The sequence below is a fragment of the Nothoprocta perdicaria genome, unplaced genomic scaffold (genome assembly GCF_003342845.1).
Source record: "Nothoprocta perdicaria isolate Ctin4 unplaced genomic scaffold, notPer1 scaffold_169, whole genome shotgun sequence".
Classification (NCBI taxonomy): Eukaryota; Metazoa; Chordata; class Aves; order Tinamiformes; family Tinamidae; genus Nothoprocta; species Nothoprocta perdicaria.
Genome location: NW_020454860.1, coordinates 794,744 through 815,701, shown reverse-complemented (window position 1 = coordinate 815,701; position 20,958 = coordinate 794,744). Strand labels below are relative to the sequence as shown.

Here is a 20,958-nt window from a genome sequence, read left to right as displayed (position 1 = left end):
TCACTGCTCACTCAAGTTATTTAATCCATGTGGCTCACTTTGCCAACTGATTTTGGCTTATCAAGACACATTTTTGTAATAATCCCCAAGTTCTACTAGATGTATAACTATCTACTTCACAGCACAGCATAAACTCTACATATCAAGTATTTTAATGGGTAAAAAACTCTGCCCTTTAAAAATAGCATATAGAAAATAGTGATGTAAAACAAGGAGTTATACACAAACATAAGAATGTACTTAGGTGTAATAGCACACCACATTTTGGCCAATATATCCCCAGTACTATTAACAGGCTAGCTTCTCAGAAAACCAGTGGACATTCCTTCTGACTTATGCCAACAGAAAATCTGATTTTAATGGAACTGMACCAGTGAAACTCAAGTCTTAGATTTGCCAAGTGAAGGAGGTATCGTTCATCTCACAGCTTACACTAAGAGCACTGCAAAGATGAAACACGGAGTTGCAAAAATACCCAGACTGATACCTAACTCACAGGACTGCCCTGAGACAGATTTTGTTTAAATTTACCAAACTATCCAAGATCTTTCAGGGAAAGGTACTAAAGAAGAACAAATAATTGTTGAGAGCAATGGTGATCTTTCCTTGGCTCTGCATCTGCTGAGTCCCATTACACATTTCTACACAAAGAAATATCTGGGAGTTGACTATCCTCACGTTCAGAATTAGGTTCATCAAGATAATCCCACATCTAGTTTCAAGTGTCACCTCACGACACATAGCAAAGATCCGAAGTGTTTTCAAAAATGACCAATTGAAGTCTTCTAAGAAGACCTCAAAATCAGCTACTTGAACATGTTTTTCTCCTGTTTGAGTTATCYCCTTAGTTAAGAGATAAAGCATCTTACTACCTGTACAGTACTATACATATATATTCAGAAAGGCATTGAAGAAACTTGGATTGTTTCTGTTTACAAAGAGCAAAGTATTTTCCTAAGATCTACTTCAGAATAAACTCCTCTTACTTTAGAAAGGCAGCAATAAACCTGACATTCTAAAACTTAAGCATTAATAGCACATAATAAACTGATGAACTGGTAGCATTTGTACAGAATTTATTGTCCTGTACCAGCGTATTCCCAAAAGCAATTAGAAGAAAAGGATTTCACAAGGGCTTCTCTGAAAGAGGKGAGCTACTTTTCCAACCACCTCGCTACTGATGGACATACAACCCGGCCCACTGCCATCAGCATCCCTGCCTGCTCCAGCCTCTGGATAACAGAGCGTACGTGCTGCTGAACAATAAACGCTCCTATCCACAATTATCCAATACATTCCTACCCATAGGCTAATCCATGCCTTTCAAAAGATGTATTTGGAGCTAGAGCTTTATTTCCCATGTCCACCTCATGGGGGCGGTGTGCTTATGTACAACATGATTTTTTTTTTTTTTTTTTTTTTTTTTTTCTTTTTTTTTTTTTTTTTTTGTGCTGTTCATATTGGAGCACATCCTAGTGACACTGAGGTCTACGGAGGAGGGAACCCTGTTTTTCACAGCATGAGGTCTTCAGTTTGTCCGTTTGGAACCCCCTGGACATACACCAGCCTTTCTCTTCTGGGGAAGAAGTCCCTCATTTTGCCTGGAGGAAGCAGAACCAATTGCCATTCAAACCCAAATAGTAGGGAAGAGGCAGGAACATCTAGGCACAAGATGAATAATTCCAGTCATTTTTAACTATTATACACCTCTTTGGTCCTCCTGTAGAAGTTTGGAAGTGTCTATATGAGCATGACCAAACTACATAATCTTCACAGAAATGCTGAATGGATCTGCAGTGAGTAGCTCTTTCCATTTAACACAAAGCTACAAGCAAAGACACGAATGTGTTGGAAGAGGCACCTATAAGACTATCACTTTCTGTGTGGTTCTACTTYTTTCAAGGTGTGCACAGGAAATTGCAGTTCAGCAAAAGCACTTACTTGGACATCTTAATTAGTTCATTTATCAGTTCCTTAAAAAGCAGAAGAAAACCATTTTGCTTGGCTGTTAATGAGTCTAACTCACAGACTTGGTAACGTCACCTCATCCAGTCCAAGTCTGTCTAATATTAATCTGTTTTTCCATTGACATACATGGTGAGCAAGGTATTGGAATCACCACACACCCAGCTTAACTTCTGCAAATAAAAATCTAACTGTGCAGTTCTATACAGTCATCCCAAGGATGATATTTGCATAGCAAGTTGTATAAAGGATGAATAAGATGGTAAACAAGCCTAGAAATGAGGTAACAATTAGCCTAATAGCAGAGTGGGCAAAGTGGTAAAGTCCCCTTCATACTAAATTTCATCTTCGGACTCCTGATCCCGTTCAGATGTTTTCAGTAACCCCAGCTCCATGGATTGGGACTGTTTAACCTTTGAACGAACTGCCCTGAGAAAAAGAAAAACAAACAAAAAAGAGATGTATCAGAAACCAGGTGGTGACTTAAAGGCAAATCTGGCAAGCTGACCTGGTAATAACCTGATTAACTCCTGCATCTCATCAGGTAGTTAGAATGATTCATTCACGAGGAAAAGTCTTCCATTTATGAAGAACTAAACATGGCCAAAGCCTCATTAAGCAGGATATGAGAATGGTGAGAGTAAGGAATCAAGGTGAGAATCAAGTTTAGCACTGTGCACAAGGGCTTGCTAAGATCCTTCCACCAGAAAGTGATTACCTTTTTAGAATCAGGTTCATTTTCCTAATGCAGTCAACTTTACAACTTTTTTTTTTTTTTTTTTTTTTTGTCGGAATGAACACTAAGTGACATGGAAAATGTTTTTATTTTTAGAAATAAAGAGATGAAACTGACTAGTGAAAAAAAACAAAGGTATGATCAAGGGAAAGTAGCAACCACGATGCCTCCAAGTTCAAAGCTAAGTGGGGAAAACTGATGACTAAGTCCCTTGGAATTGKTATAGACAAACACAGGAAGAAAATATGCTGTAGAAAGAAAAGCTCTACTACTTCTAACATTTTTTGGGCAATTACAGATGTGGGAGACTATCAAAAGAGCTGATTTTATGTGCAAAGCATTATGTTGTCAGAAAGGTACTTTATGTATGTTATTTCCTCGTTCTATGGAAACCGTGAGCCATGTTGTGTTCACTAACCAGCAACGTCTATTTTTATTTTGTCTTGCAAGACAGTAAATCTTTTTGKGAAACACTTGTGATTTGTCAGTAAAATCTTTCTGCAAGAAACTCCCTGGTCKATTAAACAGAGAGGTCTCCAAAGTTTTAGTGTTTCAGGTAACTCACCAGCTGACGATTGCATAATTCACTGCAAGGATAAGAAAAGCAAAAGCATAATGCCAGCAGTAGCACATTGTCAGGAACATCATGTTAGTATGATCCATTTGATTCCATTCTGGGCTCCCATTTGGAGGATAAAGAACAAAGCCAATCTGTAATAAAATAAAGGAAACCATCAACTGACATTTACCTGGTACCACAGCATGTGCTTATGTCTGCAAATATTATTGAARAAAGTTTTGAAAGGGTCACACTCAGATGTGATGGACAGTTTTCATGCAGTACTGCAGTAATGYCTTTGAAGATACAGAGCCAACTCCAGAGGCCTTCTGCTTTTGCTCAATAAATTATCAAACTGACCCAGCAAGTCCTTCGGTGATCAGAACTGTATCACTTGTACTGATAAGGAGAGGGGCTCATACTCTAAACTGCAGACACGTCACCAGCAAGAAAACCTGCCCAGCTGCTCATGAAGACTCTCTTCTTCCCAGGAGTGCCTGGGAATATGTTACGTAGCCTGTAAAACCAGCAAATCAGTAAAAAAGGCAAAAAACAAGTTAGTAAAAAAGGCAAGCCCTAGCTATTTCTTCTGTCCAATCCAGGGAAAAGATCCATTTTTGAAATTATATAAAAATGTAGCTTGCCTGCTCAAGGCTATTTGCTGCTGTGAAGCACAACRGTGATATGGGTTTCTAGAGCTGGGAAAGATGAAACTCATGCTATGAGCTTCAGTCCAAGCCAGGCAGCCAAGAACCAGCACAGCAGTTCAGGGCTCTGACTAGGTAAGCATCAGGCTAACACTCTTCAAAGCAATTTTGTTGAGAATTTTGGAGCTGGACATAGGAGAAGAGGAAGAAGGAAGGGAGGAGTGCACTTTGCATTTACATGCAGAGAATTCAATGAATGAGAGCATTGATGACGCAGAAAAAAAGCCCCTTCACCTTTTACAAATTTGCCAGTATGTGGTTTTCAGTCCCATGTACAGTCAAAGTCTAACGGAGATGTGAAAAAAGCTACACTCAGGTCTGTTTTATTTTTAGCTCTTCAATTTTTACTTCAAAACATAAAACCCACCTTGTTTCTGGAGTAACTTGACTATTTTGGAGTCAAGTAAAGGAATTGCTCATTTTAAAATTAGACTAGACAGACAATGGAGAATAAATGACTGCATTTAATTCCTCTATTGTAAAGCTTCTTGAGTCACCACAGAAAAGTTTGCAAACAAGAAAACAAAACACTAAGTGCTGCAGCACCAAGTTCTTTACAGAAAAAAGAAACCCTGCAGTTTAGGAGGTCTGTCATCTTGCCAGAGCAAGTATTTAAATATTTGATTTGGGGCTGAGTGTCCAGTTCTCCTAAGGAACAGCAAACGTTTTTATTCATCACGTCTGGCCAGCATATGAAAAAGGGAAGCCCGTCTAGACATGCCGGAAAGAAAAATCACTGGAGTGACCTCAGTTCTCCACTAGAAGATCAAACATAGTTATGAATACTCCTATTTCTTTGTTACAAGACAGCATCAACTCATTAAATTCTCTGTCTTGTTCTAACAGTAATGAATGGATTGCTATCAAATATCCATCRCATTAATCAAATAGAATCACGAATAAACCAAGGCATGACAGCTACATTTTGATGAGTTCTTTCTCATCTCAGATGAGGCACATCTCAGAAATATTGAGGTTTAGACTGTTATTTCTTCTGCTCAAATGCCAGAACACTGAAAAACCAGGAACCTTTGCACCACCYAGTGTCTTGGTGGCGCTCAGGAGCTTGAATACCTCTTAAATATGGTTTTAGAAAGTGGAAACATACCACTAGTTCAGCACATTAAGGATAGCTTCCACCTTGGTTCCTCTTTGTGGCAATGCCAATGAGTTGTCTGCCTCGATTTCCATGCAATCTGCTGGCATTTGCTCACTATTGCCACTGCTGTAAAGAATACTATATATATATATATATATATATATATATATATATATATATATATATAAAAAGAATACTGCTGTAAAGAATACTATATATGTATATATGTATATATATATGTACATATGTATATATGTATATATATGTATATGGTACTGTTAAATCTCTGCCTTTTAGCTTGCAAGTTTTGAACAGAACGGTGCAGAGATCAAAGGGAATATTGAATGAATATAGCAATGGAGARCTTAGCCACCAAGCCACCTTAGCTTTTATACTGATTCAGATAAAAGACAGTAGAAGTAAAATGACCTCAGCTATAAGATGGACATGATTAATGCTTTTATCTCTTTGAAGGGGTATTAAGAGTCAGTTGTTATCTGTGAGGCCTTTAAGATCTGTGTTGGAAAGCATTCTGTATCACCTGTGAAACATCTGCAAAGAGACAAATGACTAATAGTGGTAAAGGAAGAGACCACTAAGGCAACAAAGGGACCCACCTGCCAGAGCCAGCTACCTTGCAATATGCAGAGGCTGGTACGGAGCATCTCTAGTACAATACTGCCACGGAAGAAAACTTCCAGGAAAATGCAAACAGCTCCTCCAAAGATAGCAAATAACAATAACTGATGAACATGGACATCCAGCATGGCTCTCCCATGAAGGTGGTAACAGAAGAGAAAACCTGAAATAACATGATCAGATTAAGTGTCATTTTTTTAAGACTCATACCTCCACATTTCCTCTCTTGGGTTTAGACAGGAAAATGATATGGGAAGGTACAATCCTTTATTTAAGAGACACAATTACACAAGGTTTCATGCATCTCTCTCTGGAGTGTGACAAGGGGGAGGTTCTGAGACATACTGTGCATACAGGAAGTGTAAATGGAATATGTCACATCTTCCAACATGCAATTCTCATGCAGACAAAGGTACCCACAGTGGCTTTCAGATAACATCTTGGCTACCATATCAGTACATAAGTTGCAGTAAATGCCTCAGACACTGAGCACTGACTCAAAATGCACTTGGGCTGCTGCTCACTGCATTTCTGGTGCTATCTGAGCTAGTTAGGAAAGCACAGGTACACCTGTGCACAGGTAAACCTGTGYATGGGTACATCCGTGCAGTGCATAACCATGTTCCTAGGCAGAACCACAGGCAAATCCTAACATTTTAAGGAGGGCCTAGATTAACTTTTAAAAGCATTTTGGGCAGTTAAATGCTCAGCTTGGACATAAACACAGGCATTCAGCCTCTARGGCTGCTTTGAGAATCTCAGCCAAGACTCATTCCTCTAGGTACAAATAAACCCAGCGAGTTTCCTGGTCATCTTTGCATGGAGAGATGAACTCACCTTCAATAAAAACTGCTAAGGAAAGCACCATTCGGTCCACGGCCACTGGCAAGGTGTTTGTCCCGTGAGCCACGATGTCAACCAGCCCTGAAATGCCGTAGAAGAGATACATGGTGGCGTGCTGCCAGTTCATCAAGTGATCCCAGTGTTGCTCCTCGTAATTGTACAACTTCAGGTGAGGTCCATCAGGAACAAACTGCTCAGCCACCATTCCTGCAGGTGAAACGGGACCCATTACTGCTTGTCCTGCTGCTAGAGGTGTAAGCTGACAATCAGTATTTACACAAGCAATTTACACAAGCATTTACACAAGTTTAGAGACTACAGTGTATCCCAAAGCAGAATAATGCTGGTCATTCTGGACTTGAGTGTGGTTTCTTGAGGACTGCTCTGGGTGACTACCATGTTTGCTCCCTTCTTCCCACCTCTGCCATTCCCAATAAAGTTTTAAATATGTTGCACAAACTCAAGTGAATTGAAAAGGAGCAGAGGCCTGAGAGATATTAAATTTCTATAAATTTGAAAGAAAATAGGCAGTGGCTACAAGAGAAATTAAGTGAATTTCTGTTCTGAGGGAAAAGCCATGGAGCATATATTCAATACCACATAATGCAGAAAGGAGAAAGCCACAGGAAACCAGGCTTCAGTTCCACTGCTGGCAGAACTATTTGCATCTTAGTTTCCAGCAGTGAAAATGGAGACAGCTATTTTATGCCTTCTTTATTTTTTTTCTTTTTTCCTTTTTCTTTTTTTTTTTTTCTTAAATAACTGCTATTGTGGCAGTTTGCTGACTAAATTTTTTCAGCCATCTTTTCCAGTGGTTTAAACATGACTTTAACACAAGCTACATTCCCCAAAATAAAGACTTACTGATTCAGTCCCCTGCAATATATAGGCTGGCGTAACTGAAACTGTTAATTCCAAGGGAAACTTTCCTATAAACCCGTAAAAGGAAATTCCTTCACTGTGCACACTTCTTAAAGGTCCCATGAGGATATGCAAAGAGTTAATATTTGAACTGCTGCTTTACCGCTTCCCTTACCTTGGCCCCTTGTTGTGTTGCTAACAAAATACAGTACTCCAGAAAAGGGGAAGCTGCTTTTAGTGCTCTATTTGATCCAGGAAGCTTGTGCTTAAAATACATTATGTTTTTAAGATATAAAAGTTAATTATATTGTATAGCATAGGGTGTGCMAATGTCCCCCTACATAAGTAGATATGCTGAAGAAAAAATAGTGTTTTTCCACCTTTATTTAAAAGTTTGCCTTACACAGAAAACAACAGTTTTTACTCCTGCTGCTGCTTTGAGTGTTTGTTCTCATCAGGCTTTCCAACCTGCATTTTTAAACTGGAATTGAAATCACCATATATTAAAATAATAGTTTTTTTYCTTCAGAGTGAAATCGAAAACACTGGAATTGAATTTTAGATGCCTAACTACCTCCAGACACTCACTCAGAGATTTTCTAAGTGAAATGACTTCCCCCACACTTCAAAATAAGTGGAATGAATCAGGCTTTGGTAATTTTAAAGGTGATCAAACAATATACTATATACAAAATAGCACTTAATTGTGATATATCTTAATTGATACAACTCCCAGGGGAAGGAAAAGTAGGAAGATTTTGGCAAAAGGTAGTGGGATAAGATCTGCAGCATGAKTAGACACCAGGGAATTGTGAGCATTTGAAAAAGAGTAGAGAGAGAAAATATTATCTTCATGTTAAAAACTGTTTCAACTTGAGGTCCATGTGTGCTGATCTCCCACAGTCCTCTCTTGCTTACTCCATAATTTGCTAATATACACCACTCTGGGATTTGAAAGAGGAAGGAGGCATTTCCAAGCAACTGTCTAGCTCTCTAAACCATCTCCTTGAGTTTATATCCAAGCCAGTCCTCAGCAGGGTGCAAAATCATCACCCTCTTTGTAACAATTCTGCAGCAATAAGATCTGAAGTTCAGAGTTTTCTTGAGAATATTTCCATTTTTGAGTGCTGTTAATAAGAAAAAGCATCTGCATTTACGTAGGTGATCAATAATTCAATGGAGATTACACATATCTGAAAGCCAGGAGGCCCTCCAAAACCATTCATGGCAGTGGGCTGAGTTTGTTAAGACTCAAAATAGCCCAACAGTGTCCCTGCTGTCTGGAGCTAACAGTTTGCATGTGAGAGCCCCGCAGCCAAATAACCCATCTCCCTCCCTCCCCCAAGTAGCGCATGGGGCAGGAATGTTCAAATGGAACATCTGCAAGGCAGCAAGGAAGCATAAAGGGGCTCCAAAAGTTTGTAAATAAGCTCCATGCTATACATGGAGACTGTGTTCAAATCCTAAGTCTATAACTAATAACGGTAGCATCAGTAGTTCTTAGATAAGTGTTTAAAGGTCAAGGGGAATTAAGTTTGGCCTCCATGTCCACACAGATCTCCCTCCAGTTCTGTTTATTGAGCCCAACAGCTTGTATCCATCTGAAGCATTGCTTCAGAACAGCATCCTCTCTTGAACTGAAGACAGAAAAAATGGGGAAATGTCACTGTAAGTGTTTGTAACACTATGCATTTTGCAACACTAATTAAAAAAGTATCAGAACTGGATGTATTTTAGCAGAGAACAAACCTAGGGAAAAAAAAGTATGAAAAAGCACATCACTTGGCATGTGTATTACTTTCCACGAGACTTACTTGTCTAACTTACCAATCAGGGCAAAGGCAGCTTTGATGATCCCCTCAACAAATTCCAGGCGCTGAAATCCTGCCCTGGAACCAAGGTAGCAGGCGCTCTTGTTTTTTCGACACAGATACTTCAGTGGATACTTCACTGACCACCACAAGCCAAAAAGAAGGAAAAAGCTTCCAGGAAGGGCATGACCTTTGAAATTGCCCATGGTTTTCTGCTACACAATAACCTGAAGAAAAATGAAAAAAAAAAAAAAATGCAGACTGATTACTGGAATTGTGGTAGGATTTTACCAGACATAATCCGAAAGTCTCATCCTGCATAGATCAAAAGAGCGTAACCGGTCTAAGGCCTCACACTTTATTTACAATCAGGGAGATCTGGGGTATTTTTTTCTGTTCAAATGCTGTTCAAGATCTCCAGCTGCTCTCCCAAGGTTTGCAGAACACGAGTAAGTTGCCCAACTGCAAAACAGTCAACCTGAAAGGCAAAGCTTGCAGCTCACAAGATAAAGGCATAGCACACTCTGTCATGCTATTGAAATTACTAGCAGAAGAGAAAATACTCAAAGTTGAGTTTCTGCCTTTAGAATGTTACACATTTCTTTGCATGGCAATAACAAAAAAAACATAATGGTGGATAGATGCAACAGGCATTACCTGCCGCTGACTGGCACTAATAAACCAAGTCATCAGTCCAGATACCTCAGTGCAGTTTATCAACACCCAGTAATTCTCAATATTTATAGATGAAGTATGAACATGTGAGGAGAGGCCTATCATCCCCATTTTATATTTAAGTGCAGTGATATGATTATTGCTTGGTCAGAGTGATACAGTCATACAGTAACAGCAGTGCCTGATCATGCAGTCCTCAGCCTGCAACTCCCAGCTTCCAGGAGAGTCAAGTTAACTCCCATAGCTTCTTCATTAAAACTTTAAAATAGTACTGTTATTTGATTTGCATTTTTTCTTTAAGCTAGTAATAAATCTAGGTATTGTCCATCATGACCCAAAGCATATAAAATTTTTGCACGAATGCAAGATATATGCACAGATATAAGATTTTTGCACCATACATAATCAAAGACAACCACTTGGGAAGCATCAGCAGTCTGTACTTTCTGCTGTTACTAGTGCTGGCTTAAAGACCCAATTACCACAGTTTCCTGGAGTCATTAGGTAATTAACAGAGTATGAAGGCTCCAGTACATTTTTCTTTTGAGTAAGTGTTTCCCAAGATGAGCTCTGCACAAGAAGTTTTAATCTGCGGTTTGTGGGCCATGGAGTACTTGCAGATGGTGCACGCAGTGCTGGCTGGCCACGTCCTGCTTAGTCCTCTCCTGCTCCTGCAGGCTGGACACCTCTGAAAGCTCCTGCTGATTTTCTTTAGAGAGAAACTCTTCCACATACACAAGTTTTAAAGTTGACAGAAGATTCTTCCCCAATTGCATGAGGAAAGGTGACCAACACAGCCGCAAAGAAAAAAATGAAAAATGATTGTTTGCCAAGTGAAAAAAGGAAGGATTTAAGGGCTCAGGCTGATGTAGATGCTGCTGTTGCAGTGGTTCCTGCCCCCAGCTGTCCATCCTGTTCATCAGTCTTAACTGGCCTTGCCAATGCTTTTATCTACATATTCAAGACTGAAAAAGGACTGTGAGGTTAATGGCACTCAGCCTGAGGAAGGGTGGCTAAAAACTTGTGCTAGAGACCTGGGAAAGGGGCACCATCAGCCTCAGGGGGCCACCAGGTCTGCCTGCCCACCTTCATTCGCACATCTCTGCTCAAAATGGCTTGGCTAGGAACTTGTAGCACGGACAACATGTTAAGAGTTAGGCAAAGGGTGTGAGAAAAAAAAAATCAAGTCCAGTTGAGTTTATACCTGAATGCTTTATTTGCTGCTTGCAAGTAGGGAATGCCAGAGCAGCCTGTAGGGCAAGCTGGTTCCCAGATGTGTGGTTTGGGGACTCAGACCCACACATCATGCTTGCCCTCAGCTGTAACTTGAGCAGCTTGCATCATTTTAGCACACCTTTACTTCAAAGATTTTGGTWAGTTTGTAGATCACTGCCAGGAATCACTAGGCCCTCACTTGCCCCAGCAAAGGGCAATGCTGTTAGGCGCTGAAGTCTGGGCCTCCTGAAGGTGTTTGGGCTTTAGACTTTGAAATACTTATGTGTTTTGATAGCCGTAACTTCAGTTTCTTCTAAAATCTGCTGGCCCAACTGGCCCAACTGTCTTTTTAGAGACATGTTAATTTTGTCCTCCTTTGAATTTCCAATAGGAGAGAGGAGTAGAGAGTGGCCTTTCCTACCCTCTGTTTGATCTCAGTGAGCCCCATTCATTGGAAAGACTAGATTCATTAGAGATTTTGCTGTTCACCACAGGTACATGGCACTCCAGCTGAAAAGACCTACCCTCTACCGCACATCAAAGCAAGATGCTAGATTAAAGAGGTAAATCAAAGACATGGCAAGCTACCTCAAGAAAGAGACTAGAATTGCACTTAGATTTTAGTCAAAGATGGGGGTGTTTTGCAATTTGTAGTATACAGCATATGAAACTTCAAAAGTAAATCTCAGTGTGTAAGCTTACATGCAGGTTATTTAGATGGCCAGTACTGCAAACGTTTTCTGCCCTAAATCATCAAGGTGATCCATCAAGATCCTCTGTTTGAACTAGTGTTCCTCTTGCAAAACAAGAGGGAAAATAAAAAGGAAAAGAATGCTACAACTGCTCTTGCATACACAACATAAGCAGAGAAGCAGAAAAAAAATGGACACTCTTTCACTGTAAGTGATACGATCAAGTGCTGCTAGTTTGAGGCAGCGCAAACTTTAGCTTAAGCTTGGACAAAAATCACAGAATCACAGACCGGTTGAGGTTGGAAGGGACCTCTACGAATCATCTAGTCCAACCCCCTGCTCCAGCAGGGACACCCAGGGCACGGGGCACAGGGCGGCATCCAGGCGGGTTTGGAAGATCTCCAGAGAAGGAGCCTCCACAACCTCCCTGGGCAGCCTGTGCCAGGGCTCTGCCACCCTCACAGTGAAGAATTTGCATGCTTTCCTGGGAAACCACCACCACTCCTCCAGTGTCGCACTGCGGCAGAGACCCCAAAGCTCTGCACGCTCTGACGACCCCAGAGGAGGCTGAAGTGAGGCCGGGGTCGGTCTCTTCTCCAGAATAACTGCTGATGGGACAGGAGGAAACGGCCTCAAGTTGTGCCAGGGCAGCTTCAGGTTAGACATTAGGAGAAAATGCTGCGTGGAGAGAGTGGGGAAGCCTTGGAACAGGCCGCCCATGGAAGTGGTGGAGTCCCCGTCCCTGGCAGCGTTCAGGAAACGTGCAGAGGAGGCGCTTCGGGACATGGCTTAGCGCGGTGGGGATGGGTCTGCGGTTGGACTYGGTGATCCTCAAGCTCTTTCCCAACCATTACGACTCTGTGCTTTTATTTCCGTGAGGCTGGAGGGGAGCGGCTGCCCGCCCGCCGCTCTCTGCCGGGTCTGCTGGGTCCGTTAGGACCAGTGGAGGCCGGTTTCTGCCGTGAGTCTGGGGCGCCATTTTAGTTCACACAGCCCCTGCCAATGCTGGCCCTGAGCGGCACTGTGGGGTGCCCCACTGTCCCCATGGGGCTCCCCACTGCCCCCCTGGGGCTGCCCAGAGCTCCTCGCCCTGCCAGGAGGCTGCTGCTCTGCTCCCTCTGCTGCCTTCTGTCTTTCCCCCATGAACCTACCTTTGTTTGGCCCTGCGGATGGGCCCTGTGGATGGGCCCTGCGGATGGGCCCTGCGCCCCGGGCCCAGGCCATGGGGGGCTGCATCCTGCGGGACGGGGCGAGCTGGAGAAGCACTGCCTGGGCAAGGGGACAAAAAGCTGGGGAAGGCTGACGGTGACAACAGGAGCACCGCTCCACACTGGTCACGGGTGTTAAACCCAAGGTAGGGCTGCTGCATCTGACTAGTATGAGGAATGGGCATTACTTTCAGCTGCCTGAAAATGCATGGTGGCTTTTTTTTTTTTTTTTCTTATGTATATATTTCTAGTGGACTACACAGCAGAAAGCCCTGCAGGGTTCAGCTTTCTCCCGCACTCAGCAAGCTTGATGGTTCTGCTACAGCGTCTTGACACACGCAGACACACACACTTTGCTGACCATGTACCGGGTGCCCGCTGCAGCCCGAAGATGCCGTGGGTAACAACAGCGCCTCACGAGCCGACAGCCATCCTTCCTCCTGCTCATTCAGGCCATCCCATTGCTTGCCGACCGCTTTTCAAAGAACTAAATTAATCTAAATTAATTTCCTTTTCTCACTTCAGGAAAATGTTAGAGGCTGAGGCAGCCCCCCCTGTACTGGCTGGGGATGCACGCGGTCGTTCAGTCAGGACTAGCAGGGTAGCACATAGCTCCCCTTCCAGGCACATACTTCTGCCACATCAGTATGCTTGGTAATTTCCTGTGTTTATCAAGCCCTGGAGGATGGAAAACAGGACAGTCAACCAGAAGCATTTTTTTTTTTTTTCCACAAATGATAAAAGTTACGAGGCCACCAACTCACTCTTCTGCAATGCATGAGCTTCCGCTGCAGGACTGTCATCCTAACASAGGATAAAACTTAAGAGTAAATATTTGCAAAGTTCTGGCAGTGGTAAAAACAAAGGTACACTTTTCTCCTATATGTTTATTTTTTTCCTATATAAATAAATTAGGAATTGACAGTGCTGAATATGTAGTATTTGCTACAAAATCTAACACTCGCAGTAATCTGTCATTATGCCAGTTAGAAGAATGTGCGCAGTTAAGAGGAGGAAATAACACATTTGTACATGCTTCCTTATCAGTGTACAGACTGTGATCCTACCGCTTCTACTGAAAACTGAAATCCAGTAAAGTCCCATGCATCTGAGATAAAGTCGCAGACAAGTTTACCAAAGGTTCACATTTGCACTTAAAGGTATATTCACAACTGAAGTGTATTTTATGCCGCAGTCATGGAATTGTAAACATCATGGAGACCAAGGCTGACCAGAGAAAAACAGTATTTTAAGTAACTAACTGCTTTGTTCACAAAATGCAATACTGACCTCATGTCAAGGGTTAACAAACAACTACAAGCCCACGAGCTTGAGCAACTACAGCCCTATGTTACTAGATGGTATCACTGCCTTGGTGTAAAGAAAATACTCAGCTGGCATTTACTGATACTTCTGAATTAAACTGAAAGCAAGTATTGTGTGTGCTAATGAAAATAGGAAATGCTAAATAATTACAATGTAGCTTTGATACTCTTGCTCAGGGATGTGGGAAATAAAGAATTTTCCATCAGAAAAGGCTGTTGTGAATAGCATCTCCCAAGATTTTATTTCTTGCTGAAATCTTCAAGCAAGGAATAGCGTACAAGCGTACAAGATATGGATGAAAAAAAAAGAAATCTTGGAGGGCAAATGATTAGAAGTCTATACTGGTATGCGAAAGGAGGAATCCAAGATACCATTCCTTATACTGCTGAATCAAGACCCCAACTTTAGCTACTCTTTTACTTTTCTCAGTACTTTGCATTTGTCAACAACTCCTCCTGAGACACTCATGCTTCCTAGCCCTCCTCATCCCTTAGAGAGCTCCTTGCAGTGTTTTTTCACCTCTAGTGACCCTCAGTTTTCTGGATTTCTTTTCCCTTTCTCTGTGTATCTGCTGYCTCTGTTTCTGCTGCCATTTTACAGCAGGGGTTATCCAGGGACAACAATCCATAACAATCTTACTATTGGCTCTTGATATCTGAGCAGCTGTTGTTCCATGGATATGAAATTTTTAGTCTCCAGAGCTGCCAATTTGGAACCTTTTATTCCTATCACCAGAAGGTTTTTTTGTTTGTTTGTATGGCTGTTTGGTTTTTTTTTTTTTTAAGACAAAAAACAGATTCAACTTTGTAACTGCATGGGAAACATAGGAAGGACGTTTCTTGTGAAAGCAGCTCAGCTTGTTTATTGACCAATTAGCCCACTATTTCCTAGCACTGCTTGAAATAACGGGAAAAAATAGCGAGGGGGATGTAACTAAATTATTGCATGCATAAGAATGCTACCTCCTGCAGGACTCTGTTTGACCAAGGCCACCGCAGCCCCTTCCCTGCGTGTGGGAACTCAGCAGCCCCTGCCTCCCGTGGGGCGACTGTGTCACTGTCCCCGGTGCAAAGCAGCAGCTTCCTTGCCCGCCGGGAACACAATGGGATGTGCTGCCCGCAGGGGACACAGTGAGATGTGCTGCCCGCAGGGGACACAGTGAGATGTGCTGCCCGCAGGGGACACGGTGGGACGTGCTGCAGGGGACACAGCGGGATGTGCTGCCCGCAGGGGACACAGCAGGATGTGCTGCAGGGGACACAGCGGGATGTGCTGCCCGCAGGGGACACAGCGGGACGTGCTGCAAGGGACACAGTGGGATGTGCTGCCCGCAGGGGACACAGCGGGACGTGCTGCAAGGGACACAGCGGGATGTGCTGCCCGCAGGGGACACAGCGGGACGTGCTGCAAGGGACACAGCGGGATGTGCTGCCCGCAGGGGACACAGCGGGACGTGCTGCCCACAGGGGACACAGTGGGACGTGCTGCCCGCAGGGGACACAGCGGGACGTGCTGCCCACAGGGGACACAGTGGGACATGCCGCCCACAGGGGACACAGCGGGACGTGCTGCCCGCAGGGGACACAGTGGGACATGCTCCCCACAGGGGACACAGCGGGATGTGCCGCCCACAGGGGACACAGTGGGACGTGCTGCCCACAGGGGACACAGCGGGACATGCTGCCCACAGGGGACACAGTGGGACGTGCTGCCCGCAGGGGACACAGTGGGACATGCCGCCCACAGGGGACACAGTGGGACGTGCTGCCCACAGGGGACACAGCGGGACGTGCTGCCCGCAGGGGACACAGTGGGATGTGCTGCAGGGAACACAGCAGGATGTGCTGCAGGGGACACAGCGGGATGTGCTGCCCACAGGGGTCACAGTGGGACGTGCTGCAGGGGACACAGCGGGATGTGCTGCCCACAGGGACAGCAGCCGCCGCCCGCGGCGGTGCTTGGTGCCGCGGCAGACACAGAGGCTGCTGCTGCAGGCGCAGACGCGGCCGTGCTCGTGTGTGGCAGCCGCTGGGCCCGCACACACCGTGACAAGTGGCACGGTGGGAGGACCTGCTGCCACACTGGGCTGCCCTGCCTGCAAGCCCTTCGCTCCCGTGGGAGGTCAGCTCTCCTTRGAGGCCACCACGTGCTGGGCTTGGGTAGCGTCCTTATTGCCTCCTGACGTCAACCTGAATTGTGCCAGGTGCTGAAACTCTCGTATCCTCCCTTCCTGTGAAGAAGTCAGTTCTTCTCATCATCTTTATGGTCTGTGAAACACCCCACGTCGCTTTGCCGGGCCACATCTGTGGGCTCCACGCATCCCTGAAGAGCCGTGGCCAAACAGAAGCCACACTACCCGTCGGGAGCACAGCCCCAAGTAGCCCAGGCCAGTCTGTAAGGTGCAGTCCCTCCCCATAGCGCGCCTGCATGCGTGCTCATCTTCAGCTTAGTGCTAGAGAGGCCAGGAAAACATCAAGAGAGCAAAAGTTTGTTATCTCAGCTGAAGCCTTAGACCTCAGAGCCCAGCTCTGGAGATGTGGTGAAAGAAAACATGATTTGCTTCATAGTAGCATCGCCTTTGTGGAATTCCTCTTCCAACCACTTAGCAATTCAACCCACATCTAATACTCCCTCGTAAGACAGTAAAGCTGGCAGGACTGCTCCCACTAAAAATGGCATGACAAATATTTTTAATAAGTATTAATGAGCACAGTGAAAAATCCTGCATTTAACACTTAGGCCTTTACAGGCTGTTAGAAGTTGCTGCATTTGTTATTTATCTTTCCAACTCCTTCAAGAAGACGAAAAGAAAAGACAGGGGAAAAAAGGGGAGAGGGGAGACTATGGAAACTTTAGTAGCTAAAATGACATTTTCTACCTGCAAAGTAGGTCAGAAAGATAAAACAGAGATGATCTGTTCTTGGAGAAGGATGGGTTTTCAAGAACTACTGCAGCACAGGGCTTGCTGATCTTAATATGAACAATAATCCTTCTTTTGCAAGGGTTATTCCATTACCATCACAACCAGTTGTTTCTGTACAGAAAAGGCATGAAGATTTCATTTAATTTTGTGGAGTCCTAGATGTTGAGGTGCCTTTGGGCAAAAAATGGAGTATGACAAAGATGATCCCATTTTAAAGAATCACCAGGCACTAACACAATCTGATAAGCAGAAGTGTCACATTGTGCCATGGAACTGGAGTTTGCATCTTAAGAATAGCACCAACTTGATAAAATGGGAAGGGAGCTAGCTTCAACACAGGCAAACTTATTAGTATATTTGTTTTAACAGTATGCATAGAGAGAACTCAGTTTTCTTACAATAAAACTAAAAAATATCTCAGTTAAACCAGGTGATGCTCACACAACAGTTCATAGCTAGACAACAAATAGGTGATACTTGTAAGAGCTGTACTTCTGCTGTCCTCTGATAGAAGTAGACTGGAGACCCAAATGCACTGCATCTACTGCATGGGGGAAACACATTTAGAGCAAAAGAAAAATGAATGGCCAGGAGATAAGGAGAAAAGAACAAACAAGAAGGCATTGGAAAGAAGATCAGTATCATTGAAATAGATGAAATTACCCCAACTAGAAAAATCAAAATGTGCCTGAGAAACAGGTATAGCTCCTCTTTATAGTTCCCTTTTAGTTCACCTGGTGCTCATTAGATGGGAATCTGCAAGCAAGAGGCTGTACCCTCCTCTAAAGCCATTGGCATTACAGATGCCACACTCCGCATTACAGAAATGTTTTGTGTGCAAAGTTGTGTAGAGAAATAGTTTTGGGTATTTTACTAAGATAGACAAAAATGTTACAGAAGGCCCTGATTTGGTCATAATTTGATTAAGAGCGACTTTTTAAAAATTATTTTTGGACAGAAAAAGCAGCACCAGAGCTCGAGGTCCAGCTTGTGAGATGCACTAAGTCAGGAGTGCCGTTCTTGTGGGCCACTCACTTGAAAATCAAAGTATTTCAAAAGTAATGTTTAGTGATGTACAATCCCTAGTCTTAGGAAGCTGCCTTGCTGAGTGAGCTCCTGGGAAGAGGAGATCCCAATGACCACTGCTGCCTGCTGCACGTGAACCCCAAAGTGTTGGGGTTACAGCTAAGAAGCAGAGCGCAACCCAGTTGAAATGACAGGAGTTTTGACTGAAAAGTCTTGACTGATTTATGCTTTAAGCCCTAAAACCTGAAGTGCATTTCTGAGCTGCCACCCTGGCCATTTGTGGTACTGAGTGAGAAGATACGTACAGGCAAATCTAATGTACAGAAAAAGATATATAAATGAATACAGAAGACTTGAGGACTTTACCTAGACACCACCATAGTTGTTTTGGCTTCACTTCATTTACTTTCTCTGCCCAGCAGTTGCTTCCACCACATCCTCAACAACTGAGAGAAATCTCTGTTTTACCCGACTGCTTTTGTTTGACAAACAAAAAGGGAAAAGCCTACATAAATAACACTGAAAATTGATGCAAGCCATTTGAGTGAGCTTCGGAAAAGAAAAGTCCAGATTTAGATTTTGCATCTAAAACAGATATTGGACATATTCCTTTTACAAAATTCCTTTTCCATAAAGGAAAAGTTTACAAGCAGCTTATGGTTACAAATGGTGCAAGGCAGGTCATAATTTAAGGGATCCTCAAAAGCAGTTACATAATTAATACAAAGTTACAAAGTTACTGAGAAATCACAAGATTTGGGTGTGTAAATTATCAGATCTTTGGGTTAGAAACAAAGAAATATGAATGTTTTGCTTATAAGTACTAGTATGTTTTAGTTCCTAAGCTCTGAATTTAAAAAAAAAAAACAGCTATGGAAAACATAATGAAATGTTTGGTACCATGTCAGATATTAACCACTATTAGGAGAGCCGAACATAATTTTGGACTGAAAATTGAAAGAAAATGGAACAAACGCAGGGGGCTTTTTCCAAGGATTAATCTATTTTGAAATAGAGGGACTTCTATAATCTGATTTTACGGTTTCTGTTATTTAGTAAGTAGGCATGACTACATTTAAGTTCAGTTGCTTTTACCCTGACATTTAAGACTGGATGAACATCTCAGTTTGCAGTATCCAAAGATGAGGAAGAAGGAAAGCAACACAAGAAACTTACAACTGAAGTGAATATTTGAGCCCTACCCCTAACGTGGCAAAAATCCCTGTTTCATGATTCAGAACCACAGGCACCAAAGCCCCCATACCGGACGGGGAAAGCCAGCCGCACGCACAGGAGCGGGGCATCCGCATGTTAGCACCAGCAGCCCTTTCAAAGCTGTTTCTGCCTCCCAGCCCCATGCCCACGGAGCTCACCTCAACAACCCGCAAGCGGAGCCAGCCAGGAGCAAGCCGGGCATGGGGGAACATCCGAGGACCTTGGGAGCATTTCCAGCGCAGTGAGGCTCCACTCGGGGCTGCGCGCCGCCCGGGCGGCCGCCTTGGCCACGTCCTGGGGGGCCCCGTGCAACCCCAGACCCCACGCAGCCCCAGACCCCCACACAGCCCCGGGCCCCGTCCCCCGGCGTTGCCCTCGCGGGGACTGCAGGCCAGGCTCGCGCTGCGGGCCCCACAGCCGCCCSGAGGAGGGGGCAGACGGAGCCCCCTGCTCGCGCCCGCGCTGGCTGGGGCCCCAGGCCCCCTTACCTGCTCCGTCCTCTCAGCCTCCTCGCAGCCCCTTCTTCCCGCTGTGTGCCCAGCAGCGCTCAGAGCTGGGCCCCCGGCAAGCCCTGGGGACGTGGCTCCCGCCGGGACACTCYGCCGCTGCCACCCAGATGTTGCCCCGGCTTGGTTGGTTCCTCCCCACCACGCAGGACAGCCAGGGCGAAGCCGGGGAAGGGGCTCCCGGAGGATCAGCAGTGGCGGGAGCCGGTGGCGGCCGCTCCACGTCCCCTCCCCGTTGGCTCCGCTTTCCAGGAACAGGGAGGCTGCGCTGCCAGGGATGCTGCCGTGGCCGCCCCGCCACAGGCACCGTGGCGGTCACGGGCAGAGGCAACAGCTCTCCTCGGACCAGCCAACCTCGTAAAAGGCTGAGATTTGGGGGAAAAAAAAAAAAAAAAAAAAGAACAAAAAAAGGGAAGTAAGAGAAGTAGAGCAACTTTCCAGCACACAGACCCCACTTTGATCACTGCTGTGTGACTGAGKYTTTTTYTTTTTTTTTTTTTCCTGAAGAAAGATCATGATATTCTGTCCGAAAGCAAACGCTCGTCACTGCAGTTCCTGTAATTTCACAGGAATGTATGGCAGAGCCCTGAGCCCAAAAGAAGAATGTCTAAAAATACAATCGAAAGGATGGAGCCACAGTTTTATTTGCAAATGTCCTCAAGTAGTAAACAATGTCAGCAACATTACCGAATCATTCGCAGTATAGTCAAAAGCATCTTATACTGCTCTATGTTGGTTGTTTGCCCCCCAAGAGAACCCCAACCTAATCCCCAGATCTTAACTACAGTAAGAAAAACTCCTTTTAAGTAAGTACCTACCACAAAGCTGTGATGCAGAGGTTGTGAAGCTCTGTTTAACCTCACCAGAAGGCTACCTCACCCTTTCCTCCCCTGTAAGCACCCAGCTCTTGCAGTGCCTCCATCCTGCTGTAGCTCTTGGAATAGCCCTCAAT

At 44.2% G+C, this 20,958-nt stretch overlaps 1 protein-coding gene across 1 annotated transcript; it reads right to left on the bottom strand.

Moving 5' to 3' along the window:
• Positions 1-1,706: 1,706 nt before the first annotated feature.
• On the bottom strand, positions 1,707-20,043 carry TMEM45A (transmembrane protein 45A). Its single transcript, XM_026035863.1, has 6 exons — positions 19,989-20,043; positions 9,237-9,447; positions 6,543-6,755; positions 5,684-5,868; positions 3,267-3,412; positions 1,707-2,394 (listed from the first exon to the last, which is right to left on the bottom strand). The coding sequence occupies exons 2-6, from the start codon at positions 9,424-9,426 to the stop codon at positions 2,301-2,303; spliced, it is 828 nt and encodes a 275-aa protein (XP_025891648.1). The 5' UTR covers positions 9,427-9,447; positions 19,989-20,043; the 3' UTR covers positions 1,707-2,300.
• Positions 20,044-20,958: the final 915 nt, after the last annotated feature.

What these genes read in the sequence shown, in the direction of transcription:
- TMEM45A (XM_026035863.1), bottom strand. Translation starts at nt 9,426, where the DNA reads ATGGGCAATTTCAAAGGTCATGCCCTTCCTGGAAGCTTTTTCCTTCTT. An exon ending in AGCTGCCTTTGCCCTGATTG is followed by an intron (nt 6,756 to 9,236) that starts GTAAGTTAGACA and finishes TTTCACCTGCAG; the next exon opens with GAATGGTGGCTGAGCAGTTT. An exon ending in CTTAGCAGTTTTTATTGAAG is followed by an intron (nt 5,869 to 6,542) that starts GTGAGTTCATCT and finishes ATGTTATTTCAG; the next exon opens with GTTTTCTCTTCTGTTACCAC.